At 34.7% G+C, this 22,404-nt stretch overlaps 1 protein-coding gene across 1 annotated transcript in view; it reads right to left on the bottom strand.

Moving 5' to 3' along the window:
- Window positions 1–22,404, bottom strand: part of Alg11 (ALG11 alpha-1,2-mannosyltransferase) — a 34,182-nt gene that overhangs the window by 11,230 nt on the left and 548 nt on the right. The window contains exons 2-5 of the mRNA XM_081728126.1: window positions 15,595–15,685; window positions 13,107–13,237; window positions 7,144–7,376; window positions 1,244–1,942 (exon numbers count right to left, since the gene is read on the bottom strand). Of these exons, the coding sequence (XP_081584252.1) occupies window positions 1,244–1,942; window positions 7,144–7,376; window positions 13,107–13,237; window positions 15,595–15,685 (1,154 nt within the window). The remainder of the gene's footprint in view (window positions 1–1,243; window positions 1,943–7,143; window positions 7,377–13,106; window positions 13,238–15,594; window positions 15,686–22,404) is intronic.

Raw genomic sequence — 22,404 nt, 5'->3', positions numbered from 1 at the left:
CTATTATTACGTGTAGCTTTCACAATTTCTCACACACGTGCTCGTCCACTCACTAACACTGTTATTATTAAATAAATAAATAAATAAATAAAAAACGAAGGAAGCGGGTAGAATGATATAGGCGATTTAATCAGGATTTATGGTTGGAGGGCAAAATAAAGAAATAAGACTGTTCCCACCTCTTTCCAAACGAAAATATGAGTCTGAATGATGGATTTTCAATGTATTGATCCGGAAAGTTCGCTCAAAGATGGACTTTTAATGGAAGTTGTGTTCAGCATTGATAAACAGGAAATCTGGACACTGTAGGAGCAATGATGGTTGCTGATACAAACCTATCATACTTGTATTTTGATTTTCACATACTCACACGGCATTGTTAAAATACAGTTCAACTGTGTTTTTCATTTTACATTTATATATTGTTTATACTATAAAACTGATTCATATTCTTCTACCTTGATAACAGAATGTAAGTCTTCTTCACGATTGTAAAGGTAATTACTTAGAAATAATTACATAACAGACAAATCTGTGTTCAGTGCCAATTGCCTTCGAAGAAGAGATGTCTTCCACGTAATCGGTTCCAGAAGTTTTCAGTATCGTTTAAACTGAATCAAGCGGATGTCAATAGAAATAAAATGTGGTTTCATACAATTGATATGACTACAATTGAAAACATTAGAACTCTCTCGTAACTATATGGTTAACTTACGCGCCTTTGTTGGGGGAAACCCTGGTTCGATTCCCGGTGGAAGCTAATGTTCGGATTTCACGTTAAGCTGTAGGTTCATGTCCCATATAACCTCGGTGCTGAAAGGGACGTTACACTCCAAATCAACCAAACAACCGATTGAAGGTATTGAAGATTTCATTGTGCTTTAATAGTCAGTTCAGGAACTCGGTCATCCATTTCCTTTTTTAGAAGTCCTGTATTCTTATCCATAGATGGAATTCAATGAGTGAGAACCTTCTTTGCCCACTTGAGAGTCTCCTTTAAGACAAAGCTTAATAACGATCTCCCACGTACGACTGCGAATATATGGTTTTCAAAAGAGATATAGCTTTTTTTTTTTTTTTTTTTTTAAACCAATATTTCACTAAATCCAGTTCTACTTTTACCCCTATATTGAGAGAATACTTAGGATAATGATGATGACTATCCTTGGAAATATTAATATAAATTCCTAGTTCCTACGCTGAAGATAAGGGATAAAACAAAAATGAATTAAAAGATAAATACCTATTCCAAAATGTTCATTCCACATAGCATGAAGACCTATTGTTGCTTCTTGTAACTCAGTTCTCATCTCTGCGTATGGAATATTCAACTTAAACTCCACATTATTTTCTAGTGATAAGTGTTTACACAAATCCTGCATATCTTTCACTCTCACTTTATCTTCTTCATTGCGACACGAACCAATAAATATAAGTTTCACATTGTCCCAGTCTTCTTCTGATAAAATTTGTCTCAGCTGGTACATGGATCGTAACATGAGTGGGTGGTCCTTCTCAGGACGAAATTGTGCCACTGACACTATTTTCTTTATCTTCTTCTCGTCGTCGTCTTTCAAAGGCAAACTCTTTAAGTCCTCTACGTCACATGGGGGATAGATACGATGAGTTTTCAATGGACACTTCCACAAGTTATTAATATGATCTTCAGTCCAGCTAGAATTCACCATCACAATATCCGCACAACGTCCTACGGTACTATATAAACTAGCGAACATTTTGTAATAAAGCAATTTCAAACCACTTAAAACAGGATTCCGTGCTACAAATGAACGATTATTATATCCTATTGTACGACTGGATACACGTCGTAGCATATCAGTGCTGATTGTCGGATAATGAGTGTAGCAGCCAACTTTGCATTCTCCAAGATATTTGAACAAGGGTAGAGTAAATGCATAACCCATTGTATCTATGTAGATATCTGTAATAAATAAAAATACATTTCATGTACATTGACAACGTACTCACAAAATACAGAACAAAATACTATTTGATCCCATGTGAATACACTTTTCAGAAAGCATATAGATTACCCACAGCATCCTTTGAAATGACCACATGGACAGTCTTGTTCATGATTTTCTATTCTTAATATAAACCGCTTCAAAAGCTGTCGTATAAGTAAACTTAGAGATCTTTTTTTTTTCTTTCTTTCTTTCTTCTGTGTTACAGTTTATGAAATAATCATCAACCGTTGAATTTTAGAACCATTGTCAAAACACAAGAAAACATGTGGATAATGAAAAATAGGATGAATGGGAAGTACATTAATAATGGTTCCTAACCAGTGTGTCGCGGTCTCATTAGGAGGGTGTTTCGCGAAATTTTAGCATTTAAAAATAAAGGAACATTAAATAATTAATTAAAACAATTTTGAGACAGATTGTACCAGTCAATGCCTCCAGTGGCGGCAACAATGTTCAGTACTATATAGTCACTACTTTGTAGAAACTTATAATTTTACACCATTATAATTTTTTATTACTATTATTAATAAAAATTCAAACAAGTATGTCGTGACGTCATAGGCGTTCAGAAAAGTATCGTCAGCCCAAAAAAGTTGGAAACCACTGCACTAACATACTATAACCACAAGCAACTTGAGGATTCGAGTGCGAGTTTCTTCATGTTGTAAATATCTTAAACCACTGCGTATCGTTCGAGGTTGTAACGATGAAGTTGATGTGAATTATTCCAACTTCTGTCCATAGCAATCATATCGGAAGTTAACTCCTCCACTCAAATAAAAAAAAAAAAAAAAAAAAAAAAAAGTTTTTATACGACTGATTTTCAATGGTTGATGAAAACTATTTGATGACTTCTACTTTATCAGTATTGTATTTTGTATCTAATAAGCGTCTTGAAAGACCTATTATTGGAGTACGGTATACTTGGAGCTAAGGATATATATATATATTTGGTCTAATGTGTATGTTCTTTTTCATCATGCATGTTTGCTTTGGTATTCATATAAGACTCTGATAGATAAATACACACAAAATTAGCAGATTGGTGAAGAAAGCTTGTGTATTCAGTTATGTTTTTCCCTATGTTCTTCAAAGACGCTAATGCTGTGGTGAAAGAAAGCAAGAAAGAAAGAAAGCAAGACAGAAAGAAAGAAAGAGACAGAAAGAAAGAAAGAAAGCAAGAAAGAAAGAAAGCAAGAAAGAAAGAAAGAAAGAAAGAAAGAAAGGAAGAAAGAAAGAAAGAAAGAAAGAAAGAAAGAAAGAAAGAAAGAAAGAAAGAAAGAAAGAAAGAAAGAAAGAAAGAAAGAAAGAAAGAAAGAAAGAAAAAGAAAGAAAGAAAGAAAGAAAGAAAGAAAGAAAGAAAGTAAGTAAGTAAGTAAGTCACTCAATAAATAAATAAATAAATAAATAAATAAATAAAAATCAAACAGAGCATGCCCACCAATGTTTTAGTATGCTTTGTATTGGCATTATCAGTTTTGATTTGTGTTTCAACTACATATAAATTTTTCTTTCCGATATTTAATAAAAGGTTTATTTCAGTTATTCATCACCGTCATTTGAACATAGTTTCGAGGCTTTACGAAAGAAATTCTTTCAAGTTTTAGCATTCGTTTATATATATATATATATATATATATATATATATATATATATATATATATACTCAATCTGGTGAAAGAATTTAGTGCCTGTTGCATCTTTCCGGAATACTTTGCTATAAAAGTTATATACGAAATCAAATATGTGGGAAGGAATTTCGAAGATTCATGAAGATTCTAGAAATCCATAACGCAGTACAGACAAGACTATACAATGCAGAACAATTTCGTACACTTTCGGAACTCATTGTTGTTAAATATAAATGTATTCCTATATCTATCTATCTATCTATCTATCTATCTATCTATCTATATATATATATATATATATATATATATATATATATATATATATATATATATATATATTGGGTTATTACAAATGTTTGACCCGGTTTCATAAAATCACTCTAGCTTATTATTGGACATACTGTCACAAAACTTTGCATCGTATTGAAAAAAAAAAGTTTTTTAAAATTTTTTTTAAGTGTGTGTTGCAGGTTCGCTTCTGGTTTCTGTCATGAGATCGCAGCAGTGAGCATTTATTCAAATGGCAACAGGCGCAGAGAAAACTTACATTGTGATCGGATGTCATTCAGACCAGTCTGTCATAACAGTGAAATGACACGAACGAAATTCAACAAAGATCCACGAACTGCCAAGTCTATTCGGCGATAGTATGCACAGTTTACAGCTTGACGATGCCTCTGTAAGGGAGAATCAACTGGTCGGCCTACAGTAACTAAATAGGAGATTGAAAAACTGATGGATCGGTCGTGATGGGGATGATGATATCAACAATTCGTGTCATGGCGCTCTCCGGACCTAACCTCATGCGTTTTGTGTGTGTGGGAGGAAGGGGGGGGGTATATGAAAGTTACAATGTGTTTAGGTCTCCTTTACCAACAAACCTAACAGAACTGAGAGTTCGCACCAACAGTGCTTTCCATCGGATTGATAGGAACATGCTGCACCGCGAACTTCTAGAATTTTCCAATACGTCTGCACAGTGTTATGACAATATGCCCAATAATTAAGCTACAGTGAATTTATGAAATCAGGTCAATCATTTGTAATAACCCTGTATATATAGTATTATTACAAATGATCTTCCCGATTATAAACCTGAACAAATCTCGCTTAACAACACTCAGACACTGAAAGTAGTATCAATAGAAAAGGAAATTAGGGTGATACGAGTGAAAATGACTGCAAATTCAGACAGTATGGCGTTTTGTGTGTTGGAGTTTCAAGTCACCAAGGTGAATATTTCTTGTGCTACCAGCCATAAAAAGGTGTATGAACATTTCTTCTTCAACGAGGATAATCATGGGGACTTCGCACCTCCAAATGTTATGAACATGGCTTCTTTCTCAACTACAATAGGACATCTCGGCTTCATTTATCAACACGATAAAGCTCCACCTCACTTCTACTCAGACGTGAACTGAATAGGCAACTACCAAAATGGTTGGGCGTGCTGGTAGAGATAATAGTAAGAGTTTACGTTGGCCTGCACATTTCCCGACCTTACACCCTGTAACTTTTTATTTCTGGAGTTTTGTCAAACAACACGTGTATCGGCTACCTTTACCAACTACCACCCATAATCTTGTATTAGCATCACAGAAGCCATTGCATAAGTGGATCGTCTAATGTTATAACGTGTATGGCAAGAAATGAACTATAGACTAGATATGTATCACATAACAAAAGGAACTCAATTGGGCACATATGAGTGATGTTTACCAAAACAAAACTTTTAGAGTTTCCGCTTCAATTGATACCACTTTTACATGTCTGAGTGCTGTTAAGCAAGACTTGTTCAGATTTGTAATTGAAGATTGTTTGTAATTTAAAGATATCTACATAACGGATTTAACGAAATTTAAATGATTCTCCTATAAAGACATATTATAATTCAAGTTCTTGCTAACTTTCTATTAAGTATCTTTAAGAATACAGAGGCCATGCAAGAAAATGTAATAAGGAGAGGCGTGCTGTGTGAGGACAAATAGTGCAAACCAATTTTTATGTGCAATTCTAAACTTCTTTACAACACTTCTGTTTTTCAATTGTTTGTGACTTCCCCCCTCCCAGCACTTTCCGTATGGAATACTCTCCAAAACAATGTTTAATGTGTTTAATCCCGTTTGGAAGAAATCTGGTTGTACTGTAAAGACCAAATGCTAATACAATTTTGATCTAAATTCCTAGTTGGATATATTTCAAGTATTGTGTCATAATGTCCAACACTTCAGAAGTCAAGTAAAACAACATCACAGTAAAACCTGCCATTCTCTGAAAAACCGATTTATTCTCTTTCTCCTTAGAAAAGGAATTTTGCAAAACGTACAAACATGTGTTATTACAAATGAGGATTTTATATGCGGAATAATCTTACGTCTTCAACTTGAATAACTCCAATTCTACTGCTTCTTAACCCATTCTTTGAGAAATTAATTGTTTCCCTTTTTCTTCTTGGGAATTGAATTTTACACTTACAAGTTCTACGACTGTTGAGATTGATAAAGAAATTAAGCCTCTTAACGTTTTCGGATCCGCATTTCTCGAGATCATTTTTTATCCTATCTCTACACCATAAAAGAAGTATAATATCCAAAATTCAAGCTTTTGGGTACAGCTGTTTGGGCTAGAGGTTGATGAACTGCCACTTTCGTTTTTTAATTCATTTGATACAAGTATTTAGTTCACTGATTATATAAGAGATAGAAGATCTATAGGTCACTTAAAAAAACTGCAATTTTTTTTTACCCAATGCATAAAATAAATCTATATGAGGATGGCAAAACATGGCATACACATTTACACAGGCAAGCAAATTGCAACCTTATAAATTACAGTTAAAGTACTTACTGTTCACTGGTGAAAACGAAATATAAACTGCTTCTTAGGGAATTTTTAAGTAACTCACTGTCAACTTTTTCCAGCATATAAATATCAGAGATCAACTACTGGAGCGCAAAGTCAGAAAATGGTCAAAAAGCTATATATCATGTTTGCCATGCCACCCTAATATATAAATACTGCAGCTGCAGTTTGTACTTCTGTGCAGCAGCACTTAGTACTGAAGCAATTACAGCGCTGCCAACTCGAACGCCGCGGCCTACTACTAGAGATGGCTATGGTTTCACGTGAGGTGATGAGTATAGGATAGGAAAGATTCATAAGTTAAAAGAAAAAGAAACCTCTTCTCAGTTCTTTTTCCGATTTTTAAACCTATTTTCAAACTGCAATCTCTTCGTGACAACTAAAACCAGAAACATACAATTTCAAAGGCAGTATAACGATTGTTGAGTTCAATTAATATTAATTAATCAATTTTTACAGTAAGGAATTAGATAATTTTTTAAAGAACTTACAAAAATTCATTCATATTTCAAAGTCTTTCAGTGAAAAACGTAGATACTAAGTTTTACTCTCACGTAAGAAAGCGTTAAAAAGATCTAAGCGAAAATCCAAAATAGTCTATACTGTATACACACAAAAATAGTCCACCCAAGTTTTCTAATTCTACATTCTTTGTCACTTACCAGGAACTAACTGTTGTAATGCGTCCATCCCTAAGTACATGGATCCAAGACTCTGTCCTAGTAACGTAAAATACGGATACATGTTTGCCTCTACCCATTTTCTTTTATGCAGATATACAAACTCAACAGGCTCATTTAAGGTAATATTAAATCTTTGTTCTGCTCGTCTCAGAATTTCGTCTGGAGAAGCGTCAATATCTCCCGTGTATACTACAAAATTGTTCCCCGGATATCTGAAAGATACGTAAGCAAGTAGTAAGAAACTCTTTACAGTTTAAAAGTAATTTTTGATATTCATAAATTGAATGAAAAATATACGATATTTACCTATACAATGCAGAAGAAGAAAGTGTCTATTGGGTTAGTTTCAAGTACATCAGGTGCCGTACAACATCAACTAATTAAAATAATGTTAACTTTAAAACCTGGAACATCTGTCTACGATTATTTATAGCAGATAAATAAAAAATACCGATGTATTCCTCACTATATTCATTTGTTAGAACAATTGGGAACATAAACAAAATGCCTTTTGTGACTGGACACTATTTTAACAATTATGTGGCTCAGATTATCCATATCCATAAACTATTATGGAATTTCCTTTCTACATGGACTTACAAAAGATCTGTTAAATCTACAGTACTGCCATGAAGAAATCTCTGCTGGAATTTTTCTTCAAAATAAATTAAACTACCAAGGGATCAGTTTTTAAATTTTTAGAACTTTTGTACCAAAAGTGCACGATATTTCCTCTAGGTGGTTAGATCTTTATGTGAATAAGTCATTTGTTGGGCAAGACTACAGAATAAATGATTAAAAAAGCTGCAGAAAACTCTTATAAGAAGCAATCAAACCAAGCAAGCGCTACACTTACGAGTATATATATATTAAGTGATACTTAGGGATCAGAATGTAACAAAGTATTAAAAAGGAATATCTGCCAAATTAAACCATAAGAAGTAACTTCCTGATCAACATCAGATATCTGTCAGTGACCTTCATTTCCCTCTAGGTGGGCAGTAACAACCTCCAGAAGGTAATAAACGTTTATTCAGAAAGTATTCTTTATTATTATTATTATTTTTTAAGTAAACAATGCAGTTAGGAAGGTGTGATTTGATAGGTGATTTTAATGTGCAATTTTTTTATTTAGCCTTCAGAAGCAGTCAGTTGCCAGCAGACCGCTCATTAGTGGCATCAGAATTTCGTTTTTGATAAAATTACTGAAAGACTTGTACAACATTCCTGAATTAAAATTTGTGTCGAGTTTGGAGAATCCAAAGTGAAAACGATCCGCAGATGATAGGTATTTGAGGACGGAGGAATGGACACCTATTCTTAACTTTATACAAACTTTCCTGGCCAAAACAGTACAAGTGTGCATCATCAGGCTCTCTCCTGACATGGCTCAATGTGATCTCTGGCCTTTCCCAAGTTGAAAATCCTCTAAAAGGAATCAGATTTCAGGCCAGAACGGACATTATACAGAATGTGACGGCTAGCTGTGCGCAATCTCAAAAAACTTGTTCCAGCGCTGCGTCCAACAGTGAAAGAACCGTTCGGAGAAGTAAGTGGTACCCCAAGGAGACTACACCGAAGGAGATTAATGTAAGACTGTGGTATCTGAATACGCATTTTATTTATTATTAATATTTTTTTATATGAACAAATGTCGGATACTTTTTGAACAAACCTCGCATTTTATTTTCACTTTTTCACAGTGTAGACATAATGCTTTTACCAAAAATGCCATAAATTAAACTATCATAACTGTAAACAGTTAATGTTAGTGAAACAATCATCTTTTCTTCAGCAGTTTGAGCGTCTTCTCTTATCGTATTTATACATTTTACGCACGTAGCCATACCGAGTTGTTGGCAGTAATTTTTATTTTATCGGTATCCAACTATGCATGCGCTTAACTTGATCACATCAAAATACGTCAACGAAGCAGTTAGTTGATAAAACATTTTTAGCAACACATTATGTAATGTTCCGAAGTAGTTTTGTTTATGTAACATTTATAGCAATAGGGTATTTTTGACAATTTATTACAAAGTGAACTCTACGTCCCAGTATAGAATAATAAAAGTAGTGAGGGTCAACAACCGATAAAAACTTTCTCAATACATTGTTTTTGTTCATATTATGAGGCAGATACAGTAAGCATGCAATACTGTACGAATGCAATTTTGTGTTGTTAGTTGTAAAGATATAATATAAAATATATTATATGGCACATGGGAATTGTGAAAATACTCGATTGTAAATTTACGCGGTAAGCTGAGGAATATCTTTGAAGGCATTTGAGGCTTCAGAGACCAATATGATAGATCTGTACGGTGAATTTGACGTAGAAGTCTTCCTTTTGATGAACCTAGGTATTATGAATATGGATTATTTTTCTTTTTCTTTTCTTTTTTTTTTTTTTGTTTGTTTCATCAATTAGTAAACAAAGAATAAAATTATAAATTATTTTCCTAATGTGCATATGTCTAATAGATTGGGAAAGGTTACAAGGTTTAGAAAAAGAGAACAGAACATTAATAAGAAAATGGAAAGAAGCACGAAGGATTAAGAGAGAAAAAAAGAGATTAATGAAATGGACTTTAAATTAATGAATGAAGGTTGTAAGAAAAAACTGATGAATAAAAATTCACGGATAAGAAAAATCACATTACAGAACATAGAATGGAACGGAAACGTCAAATTTAACTGCTATTTGGGAAGAAGAAGAAGAGAAAAATGATAATAATAGTGATTATGTATAATATACATGATACATATTATTATACATATCATATATGATACGTATGTATTTAAGTTGCCATTTACCTGGACCTACAACATACGTGAATGAAGTTACTGTCTTTTATTCTAACGTGTCCATGGCCAACCCTCATTTTAAACATACCCCCCATTCACCATACTCTTACAAAATTTATCCACCTCCCGCACCGCCCTCCCCTTCCCCAGCCCTTTATTAATGCCAATGCTGCATTTTCATTTAACGTTGGGCGCATAAAGAGTGTATAGCCCAAACAGCTCGTCTGATTAAAAAAAAAAAAAAAAAAATCCTTCACTTTAGATTGAGAACATCATATTTGGAGACGGTTTTCCCTCTTACTTTTTGTTGTAACTCTGATAACAGAGTAACCCTATGTCAGGGACTTTTGAAACACCCTATATACATATATAACAAAAACAGAATAGAAAATTTTAAAATAAAACAGTAAATTATAACAATACCTTACTGTTACATATTTAAAAAAAATAATTTTTTTAACTGTAATAATGATTTATTATAACTTTAACTATTATAACTGTTTATAACTGTATTATAACTTTTTTTTTCACGATTTTGAAATATATTTGACATTTTTTTTTACAGAAAGATAAACAGTAAATTCTGAACAGTCAGTTATAAAAGGAAAACTTCTTCTAATAATTTTCCAGGAGGTAATGTACCTAAAATGGAAGCCACATTTCCTCGCTGAACTGCTATGCTGATACGTTGTATCAGAAAAGTAGTAGCCCGCTTGTCACCAGTAAGGTGTATAATATGTTGGCCTACTTCTTTGATGAAATTGAGCCCTTCGAGGCCCCAAATGCTGCTCGATTCAATGGCTACGGGCACGAACATGTATCTATCGAGCAATCTTTATATTTTCTTCTTCTCTCGCATTCTCTGCGGGCTGCAATAGTTCCTTCTCGAGATGAAGAAAGAGTGAGATTAGATGACGCGAAAGTGTCAGAGCAGGTAAAATCCCAGAGAAGAATCCTTCCCCTCTTCCATGGTACCAGCGTCATGCCATCTGGTCTTTTGCCATCAGATCTGTTACACCCCACAGGTTCACGAACAGATGGAACTTCCGTCGATGTGAGTGCTCTCCAGATAATGTCATTCACGTTCGAATGCCTCACATGTTTTCCGGAGCTACCTATACAAGACAGACCGTGTAGACCATTCTGATTGACTGATGCACCACATTTAGAGCAGCTGTGTGATTCACAGATGTCTACTCCTAGGCGAAGTGCAACTGCAATACGAAAACTTTCGTTTGGAAGGTGCAGTCCTAGGGTGTGTGAAGGTAATGCCTGTAGCCAAGCACCTGAAATTGATGATGAGGAGGCGAGAAGTCTAGCCTTATTCTCTTGACTGTTTGCTTCTTGTAATAACACTGATTGATATAATTTGATGATTGGCTTGTCCCAAATTGATTGCGAACTTCTGCCCGTTATTTCAGGAGGGCTTAAACCAACTAGGTTAGACCAGTCAGATATACAGTCTTGGACATCGGATTCTATGTGAGGCTCATTCAGTTGGTTGAGGAGTATCTCAATGGTAGGCCGGGAGCCATAGAACGACGCTAAAAATGGGATACGCCAAATCTACAACCCGACGAATACTAAAACCTCCAGAATCAACTGGCAGGGAGGCCTGTATCCATGCGTTGCTATTTAGGTTACAGTTGAGTAACGATTCCAGTCCACATTTCAGAACGGTGTCAAACTTCTCTAGTAAATCGACTTCACGCCAAGAAGTAGAACAGCGTAAAAAATTGGTATTATTCTTGGTATGGAGAACGACGCACGAAGGAGATAAAAAGCTGACTGTGCGGAGACTAGGGCCAGACGTGACAAGAAAAAATTAAAATTATATAAAAAGCAACAATTAAAATTGTATATCAATAATTTAATATTGTTGTATATCAATAATTTAATATTGTTGTATATCAATAATTTAATATTACCTACATTAATATGAACATAGATAGGCCAATTAATGTATGATGAAGATAACGGTACGTTATTGAAACTATTACGACTTATTTTAAATTAATAAAGTGTATACTCTGGTCAGGAAAATATTAATTATTTAAGTAATAGTTTCAGAGTTACGATGGATGGAGTTACACACATTAATATATACATATATATATAAAACTTTCGTTGAACGATTCATACATTTGGGGAAGGAAGAAGATAAGTGAGAAAAAATAAAGAACAGCAAGTATTTTAAAAACAAATCTGACCAAAACAACAAATATATTAACCTTAACGTGTTTAATGAAGGCTATGTTACATTGCCGAAACTGTTACACAAGTGTTATTAATATATTTGTTCCTTTTGCCAGTTTTATCTTATTAATACATGTTGAATATTTCCAAAGCTATCATGAACAATATAAACGGACAACAAATGTAGTAGTGCATCTTCCATAGTAGTAGGCGTCATATTGGAATACGATTTCCACGAAATAAAGACGCAATTATAGTGGTGCAAGAAAGTGAGCTAAGTACGTCTTGATGTTTAGAAATTGAAGAGCTGATTATATAGATATTATGTATTACTGGTGGGCACAAAAACCGGTTTTTAGGAAAACCGAAACCGGGTTTTGAAAATTTTCAAAGAACAGGTTTTTCGACGAAACCGGTTTCGGTTTTCTCCAAAACCGTTTCAGTTCATAAAAGGAAGCGCAAACCGAAACCAATACTTTAAAAACAAAACTGCTTTTGTTGTAAACGGATTCGGTTTTCGGGGAACAACTAAACTACTCTAGTAAGAAACCGAACCTGTTTTGGAGAAAACCGAAATGTCGGTTTTTCGGAGTTGGGTTTTTCTAGAAACCAGTTTCCAGTTTTTATAACAACCGGTTTTACCAATCCCTAATATATGTATATTGATTCTGGACTGACCATGTATGTTCGACGCATCAAAATAACACACTGGCGACACAAGCTTTGTTTCGCCATGAGTACAGTCACTCACATAAGTACCTGGGCCCCAAGTAATGGAATTATAACAGTCAGGAGTCCAGGTGCTTATGTGGGTGACTGTACATGTAATAATAATAATAATAATAATAATAATAATAATAATAATAATAATAATAATAATAATAATAATAATAATAATAATAATAAAATCATATAAAATTAAATATTTTGATATATACCTGGTTTGCATGGCTTTAACCGCACACCACAATACTCTTTCCCCTCCTCCACCAGCATTGCAATATGGATGGAAAAGGGCAACAGTCAGCGAATCTTTGTTTTCTCTGGAAGCCTTTTTCTTTTTCACTTGCTGAAACACAAAATATGCGAAATAAAAAAAAAAAAAAAAAAAAAAAACACGTTAATACAATGCACACATCTAATTGTGTGTACACGTTATTAAATAATATTAGTTTGATGTGGATGAAATGTCTCCCCCAAGTGTGTCATTTCCAAAGGCCAAAAGACCTGGTTAATCAGAACATTTGCCGTCTGCAACCACACACTTTTGCCAACATTCAGCTAAAGATTGGATTCTGTGGTGAAAATGGTCTGGGTTCTGTGGTACGAAAGTCCTCAACCGCATGATCATCACTGATAGTCTTCCCTTCCAAGAAATGATCGAGATGCCGCAAGAGCGAGAGTCAGTACGAGAGATATCAGGGGAATACGAGGTATAAAGAAAAGCTTCATACTGCAACTCATACAGACCCAGCATCGTCCTTTACACAGTTCTGTTAACCTTTGCTGGATGCCTGCAGACAAGTGCATTTCAGAGATATACTCTTACCCTGCAGCACGAACGCTGCTATTTATGATTCCATTTTCACGATATTTCGGTCATTTCCATGACCATGATCCAGTGTGCAGCAACGTTTGTGGTGCAGGTTCAGAGTTTATGTAGAAAAATGCACCCTACAGCACATATCAGTAATTATGCATTTCATGGAGCTGAGCAGTGTAATGGTTTCAATTGATGGTTTCACCTTGCCTGAGAAAGACATGATGAGTCATTCCTACCATATCAATGACATCATCATTTGTAGGTGGTGAGGGGATTTAGGAAGTAACTATCATGATCCAACCATTGTCTTGACCGTTTACGATGTTTTCATGGTAGTTCATTTTTCATCTGGAGTGACAATCTGATGCAAGAGACTTTTCGAGTCACTCTTCACATTTAGAGGTCTGTACAATTCCAGATGGCAATGCTTGTCGGACGATGTCAAGTCATGTGGCACCTATGAATCCAACTTTTCTACATTACCAGACACCGAACGACACTAGTCGTATGTCAACTCGCCTGCAATTTTCCGTGTGTCTGGTTCCACGGTTTTCTTGACGAGCTCATCCGAACATGATGTTGGTCGGTGCCCACACGGTTCATTTTACTTTGCTGAACCCCCCCCCCCCCCCCCCACACACACACACAAAAAAAAGACAAATCAATGACGAATGGTGCATTAATTTGCCATTGCTGACCCAAAATGCTCTGTTAATGTATTTTTGCGATTTGCTGTGAAGAATGTCCCAGTTTAAATTCGAAAAAAAAAAAAAAAATCACTTGCAATTACGTATTCACCACAATGTACTTTTATACAACCCCTGTTCCAGAACGCATTGCCCCTGATTGTCTGGATACCCCACCTACATGATGGACATGTACACAGTTTGTGATATCAGACATGAAACCTTATTTTAATCCTGAGGTGTATGGCTGAAGTAAGTCTCCCTCCACCCAAAGCGAACATTTCATTAGCATCAACCTAAAACTAATAAATTAAATTCGTGTTTCAATACACACAAAATGAAGGTATGAAACTTAAATAAGATTAAAGTAGAAACACGAATATCCACTGAACAAGTTAGGATTACTATCTATAAATATCAATTTTAACATATAATTTGAAGAACGAAAATGTATGTTTAGGCTAAGGATCGAATCCGAGTCTCAGTCCTATTGTGCTGGTATGTCAGTAGTTATTCTGCTCAGTACTTTACCAACCGCATGTACCTTTGAGGCTGGTTTAATGCCTAGTGAGCGTGCCTTTAGCGCACAAGGTTTCGGATTCGATTTCAGATAGAGCAAACATCGAAAGAAGTACAGCGGTTCAAATTTACTTCAAACTATACGTCTGGTTCTATGTAGCCTTGATGCTGAAAAAGAGCGTAAGTATAAACCAATCTCAAACTTCACATAAGTATATAGCCGACTTTGATCACTGCAACCAAACCATACTGAAAGAAGAAAAATTCCAAAATGATAGCTTTTTCATAAACCATATATGTTTTACAGGCAAGTCACAGCCAATTTAACTTTGCATATTCAACTGTTTACATTTGACTACAAATAAAAATCTAGTATTGATAGGAAAGGGTATACTATAAATAAATTCTCAGGAATTAAATTTCGAAGACGACCCACCATCCAATAAATCATATGACAAATCAAACTAAAAACACGAGTACCCAATCTTGCCTTATCTAACATGACATCCTCATATTTAAAAATACAACTTATTATTAAGTAGTACAAAAATTATATGCACAGTATTGAAGGAATCTTTGAGCGAAATATGATATTCCGCCATATGAGTGGTCGTCTTCGTAACTTGTTCCAATTTTTAGGCAGGTATACATCTTAAGAGTGAACCTTAGTAAGCATACCTTCTTAAGAGTGAAAAGAATTATGGTAATAACAAGTGCTCCCACTAGCACTGCTGCGGAACTACCAAGTAACAGAAGTTTAAACAGAAACCTGCAAAGAAACAAAATTTAATTTTGTGAGAGTATAATGCTAAATTCACTCGTACTGAACTAACTTCAATTAATCACGTCAGTGCAAATAGTGTTTAAAATAGATCTAATTTATGTATATGACGATTTGCAAACTAATTAATGTTTCGCAAAATACACAAAATCTAAAGTATTTACCTTTATAATTTATACTAAAGTGTGTTCTTGCTGAGGATGATTAGGGAAAATCCCGTTTCGAACGGGTACAGGGGCAATCCTCCTTTTTTCTTTTCATAACATTGGGTTTGTAAATCGTTAACTATTCCATTGGTGAAATCATTATCGACATTTAGGACGAAAATTCTTTTGTGTGCACGTTTGTTTGTTCTAAGATAATAGGGTCGTATTTAGGAGGGTCCAATACCCTCTCAGAAACTTAAAAATTTTGTACACATTACATAACTTTAGGCGAAATTTACATATTTTGTATGTATTTCGTGCCACAAGCTAGTTCTGGACCGCCCAACTTTCTAAAAATATGTCCCTGCCAAACACCAATAACTTTTTGTGGAAAAAAGAGCCATGTTGATAAACGTTGCTGTACTTTTTCCTTACTGCTTAAGAAACATTGTTTGGGATTAAAATAGGTTAATGACTGGGAATTAATACAAAATTCAACCCTAACACTTTCACTTAAATGGCATGTTTAACATTTAATACTAATTCCTAATATTTTTTCTTCAGTTCGCGACTTGTACGAGGAGAAAGATGTGACTTAAATTTTAAAAAATCAACAAAAATGATTTTTTTTTTTTGAAAAAATCAATTTTTTTCCATCCTGATCTCTAGTGTTACAATAATGATTTTTCGCCTCATCTTCATTTTGGGTTAGACTGAAAACAAATGCTTCATGTACGTAAATAGATGGAGTTAATATCATTAACTTCTTAAACTACGATTTGCAGCTTGTTGTGTAATATAGGTTTGCAATGGTATGGATTGCATATATTTGTTTAATAGATTTGCTTTTACCAGCGTTATCCCACAATAGAATGCCATACTCTATGATAGGGTATGTGGGTTCCAAAGTAGATTTGTGTTAAGCATTTTAAAGATAATGTGTCTTTTAGCACTCTTAGAGCATACAGCCTCGAGTTCAGTTTATGTACACTTATGTCCAAAATGACTGTCGCATATCTATAACTGCCTTCTTGTAAGAATATAATTTGATAACGACTTTCCAGGGCACTTTTAATACTGATAGTATGTGTATAATCGGGAAATGCATATTTATGGTAAATTTTATAGGAAATAATAATAAATACGAAAATTAGAATGAGTAAAACAAAATGTTGCTAAATGAACAATAAAATTTTATTTTCCTTTTATTGTTCGTATTTATTGCTCTTTTGACATGACTAACATTATAAGAAATACCGGGCGAATTTGTTTATCAAATTATATTCCTACAACATATTTACAGACATGCGATAATAATTTTGGACACGAGTGTACGTAGTTCCTTCGATATATCTATTCCATCTGAAGTGCTCATCTATTATAATGTTAGTAAGTTTGTTTCGCTGACTAGTTATATGGATGAGTCCTTTAGATTTATTCTGGCTTTATTAATATTTTTAGCATATATGACGAGTGGACAAATATATATTGTGTTTTCGTGTTGTTTAAGACTAACTGATTGATATCAAACCAAACGTGAAGTTTTCTTTGTTATGTCTTGTACATTGTTAATAGGAAATTTTATACCTTTTCCTTGAATCCACTCATTCTAGTTTTGGAACTTCTTGTATACAATAAAAGACAATTTCTGACCAAAGCATATGTTATATAATAAATAGTAACGTTACATTTTTCTTTGGAAAATAACTGAAGTATTGTCAACATTCAGTATAATTTTGGTATCTATATTGCTAGGTGGATCATTTATATATAATAGGAACAGCAGTGGACCTAGAACAGAGCCTTGTGGCACTCTATACTTTATTTCTCGGCAAGTCGATTTCTATCTATTTTATTTCAATATCACCTGTTTTTTTTTTTATAATTTCAACTGATTGCTTTTCATTTTCTGACTAACCTTTTAATAATTTGAGACAGTTCCCACGTTTGGCGTAATGTTTTTTTTTTTTTTTTTTTTTTTTTTTTATTTTTTTAAAGAAGCATTTCACGGTTTATTACATCAAACGCCTTACTCTGATCATAAAACATACAAGTAGCCTGTACTAGAAATTGCTCATTTATTACTTTTAGTATATGATCTATTAAGCTAGAGGTAGCAGTTTAGGTTTCCTTTGTTCGGCACAAAGTCGTGTTGCTCATTCGTTATAATATTTTGGCGTCTGAGAAAATCCAGTGTGCTCTTTATTAGGTGTTCAAATATTTTACTGAAAATTCGTACACCACACACCATTTTAATTAAATATTGAATTAAAAGTTGCTCTTTGCAATTGGATGAATTAAATAGAAGCGGGATTAAGAACAGGATCTTTCCGAAAAAAAAGAATGTAGTAAATTACTTTTGACAAAAAACATAAATTACTTTCTATTGTGAAGAAGTTATGTAGGTAAAAGGCGAATTATATTTGTTTTCATATATTGAGCTGCCTTAAAAACAGTACTTTTTAACGCATAAAATCATTTTAGCCCAAATGTGTGTTCCATGAAAGTTGAATAATTATAATTAAAAGTAACGTGAATTATTTTTTTGTGTTTAATATTTTTATTCCTGTTTATTTATTTTTTATTAATATTAATTAGCTATGTTATGTATGATTGCCCTAGACTGGATCGTCACGAAAGCTTCTCTCGCGAACTTTATAACATTTAAATCATCGTTATTGAAAGTTATAAGTATCCCTTTGATACGGTAATAAACTAATATTCACACAAATCACTGTGTGTGTGAATATTAGTTTTAATACATTTTTAATACCATCTTTTAATACATTATATCAATTTCTGTTGTCCTTTACGTTTAATATCGATGTATTTCACCACCGAAACGTGGACGTACAGTTGGAGAAGAAATTCGAACCACTATAATGGGTTCAAATCTCATTCTCTCCCATCAGGATTGGGATTAGGAATTAGATTTAGCATCTATGGCAATGTCAGCCCGTCAGTCGGCGATCACACTATCTGAGGAAAGGAAAGAAGAAAGGAAGTGGCCTGGGACCTGTATATTAGGTACAATCCCAGCATTTGCCTGGTGTGAATGAGGAAAACCTCACTCAGGATGGCCTGAAAAAGCTTTTACCCTTTTACGAACGAGTGCCTCACTCATCAGCCAGTGAAGCCGGGATCCCGTGCTAGCACCAAAGGTGCAGGAGCTAGCCAGCAAACCACTTGGGAGAGCTATTTCTATCTATAGCATAGATAAAATTCTATCGTAATTTTGCGACATTTTATTTGTATTAATTATCAGTTTTGTGTGAAAACCCTAATAATACATAATAATCGATTAATCTTTGCAAATCCATTATTCACTAAACTTTACATTACCGTAACTTTCACAATTCAAAACAATTGTTATTGCATAGTGGTAAAAACGGCAATTTTAATTTTAATCAATTGTTTTTTCCAGGGCTTTAATTTTTAATTTTAATAAGTTAAATTTTTTAAACGTTCGTACTAATTTCCACCGACGAAGTACTTCTGTAGCACGATGTAGGAAACATGTGTTATATGTTCATAAGTATAAAGTTACAAGTGTGGAACAATCACAAGAGCTCTAACCCATGTAATTTTATGTGATATCAAATGCTTCTTAAACTATAATTATTTATGCGCATACCCTACTGTGGACGCACCCTTGCGCGGCTCCCCTGGCCTGACTCGGTTAGATAGCTCCTCCTCCTTTTAGTAGTCACCTAGCACTAGTTGGCTTGTGTTTTGAGGCATGAATCCGGACGCATATTTATACGCGTAAGGGGAACTCCTCGCAAAGTAAATCTGCACCCATGAATGTAATTCCTATTCCAAGAGCTTCTCACGGAATATGGTAGCCCGTAACCATTTTTAGGGCACATCAGTTTGCACACAGATTACCAACTTGTACGCAATTATATGGGCATGCGCTAGGGTAATAGCAGTCTGGAACATCTTAAGGAGTAATTTAAAGAAAGAAAAATGATCTTTTAATTAGACGGACCATTCTTAATGTATAGCTGGTGGGTTAGGCTTCTGGTGCTATCCTGTTTTACAGGGACAAAGTTGTGTAAAACTTACGAAACAAATATGAACTCTGATTTCGAAAAAAGAACATATAAGTAATCGGAATATATGTGGATAAGTAGAGGGTGATAAATGCAGCATGCGTAAAACGCGAGAATATCTAACACAAAATCTGCACTTGTAAGCACATACGAACGTAATAATAAACATAGAAGCGAGAATAGGTGGTGGTGTAAGTTGTGATCGTTAAGGTTTCCAAAACATCTCCGACTCGTTCCAGTGAGCACTATGAAGTAACGTACTAACATCGCTGATACTGTCCGAGAAAAGTGGCAAGGTATGACAGAAATGACTGATATGTTCCAATAGTACCAAAGAAAATTAAGACAGTAATTCGGATTACTTGACGTGGAAAAGGATACAACGTTAGGATTTCAAGTAATTCCGAATCTTCAATTTCCCATACGGATATTAAAACTTTTCCACAGTGGACACAGCACAGTTGTTTCGCTTTTTATCCTGAGCCCTGCTAAAGTGAATCTGCGCTCAATAATGCAACTCTTTTCTTAAGAAACACTATCTAGGACATTATAAGTGCATTTCCTGCTAAGAGAAATTTATATTTTATAAATACAAGTATGTCTCCATAAAATAGAATGGAACGAGTGGGTGCAGATTAAGAATTATCCATCAGATTAAAAAATACATACACACACACACACACATATACACATTTTTCTATCTTTAAATGATTCTCTAAGGCGTTCTTGACTTATTAGACACGAGTTTGATTTTCCTGATGCCTTAGGCATGACCAAATGATTGCGTACACGTTCATAATAAGCGTGCAAAACGATATGCACTGGAAATGATTGGCAAAGTTCTAGAACACAGGTCCCCTTCCCATTTAACTATAATAAAGACAGTAAACAACGTCCCCTGCGGGGCTCTAACCCGCCTTCACTCGCTCGGCAATACTATGTGAACTAAATATTAAACTTTGGTACCGAAAGGAACCAACGTAGCTACTAACTTATACGGGGGGACCTTTGTTCTAGAACCTTCCCGAAATTGCTATGTGTTATGCTAGTTGTTGCCATGCTATCATAATAAATTATTCCAGTACAAAGCTCCCTCGGAGTGTCTTAGATTTTGTTTCTTAGGATAAGAATTGAATTCATGCAGGCTCACTTTATGAGAACTTCTTCTTACGGGTATAAATACGCTTTCGCACGTATGCTATAAAATCGACTGTTCAAAAACACGAACCAACTTGTGCTAGGTAGCCAAAGCGAGATTGCTATCGAATTCAATAAGCGCAGAAGCGAAGCAGGTGGGCCCGGAAGTACCCTACGAGTGCGTCCGCAGGGAGCAGACGCGTCAGAAACGTAGGGTATGTGTAAAAACAAGGATATTGTAAAACGACCCTTGATAGCGCGTAAAATTACAAATTAGAGCACTTATAATGATTCCACACGTGTTACTGTATACTTGTAAATATAAACATACATTTTCTACATCCTGCAGAAATTCTCTGTCGGTGGAAATTAGTATGCCACACAGTCGTCTTCTACATGTACTCATTCATTTTGACCATAGTATAGCCCTTTTAATGGTTTCACAACTGTAAACACGAAATACTAGTTTCCTAGATTGTGAAAAATTTCTCCGCTAGTGGAATTTATTAGGGGTATCTCTAGTTGAAGTAACAGAATTGTAATTGATTTCTGTGTCATTTATACACACGTGTTGTAGAAATGAGAAATGCAAAGTGCTGTAGAGACTACGTACTTAGCGGAATTGCCAAGAAGGGAACATGAATACAAACATGAAAGTAGTTAGTCCTAAAGCAAACCTAATATTAACATATATAACTGAAATTTTCATGTTCGACAATGAAGCTTCTCCCGTTTAACTAAACATAAGCCTTTATTATCCTACACAGACCTCTTTCACGTGTAGGGGGGGCGCAGTGGCTCAGTGGTAGAGCGTTCACCTCCAGTGCTTGGGGTTCCTGGTTCGATCCCAACTCGCGCTGTGTGGACTTTGTGGTGGACAAACACCGTGCTCGTGCGTTTTCTCAGGGTTCTCCCGTTCCCTCCCACTTTCTTCATTCCACCATTTCATTCATTTCTCATCATCACCGTCTCCTTTAGCCTAACCGGCATAAACATGGAACGTAAAACTTAAAGACTTCATTTTATTTTCACGTGTACTCAAGTATTTTAACCATAAAATAACGATACTATTTTTGCGACGGACTATTCTTAATCAGCGTTTATAGTATGACAGTTCTTATGGCATTTGTCCGTACGAGCATTTATACCCCATTGGATCACATACATTTGCAAGCATATTATGGATTTCTATGCAATTATTTGCCATGCACCAAGGAAGTAAGGTTGTCGTGGGGTATTACATGGAGCACAAAAATTAAAAAAAAAAAAAAATCTTAATTTGACAGGGTATTTACAATGTGCACAGTTAATTGTATGCAATTCAGTGCATATATGGCAATCCGGGCCTTCTCTATCGTGTCATGATGAC

This window comes from Thermobia domestica, chromosome 10 (assembly GCF_964235325.1).
Source record: "Thermobia domestica chromosome 10, izTheDome1.hap1.1, whole genome shotgun sequence".
Lineage (NCBI taxonomy): Eukaryota > Metazoa > Arthropoda > Insecta > Zygentoma > Lepismatidae > Thermobia > Thermobia domestica.
The sequence above is the reverse complement of the archived record's forward strand: the minus strand, read 5'-3'. Positions and strand labels throughout refer to the sequence as shown.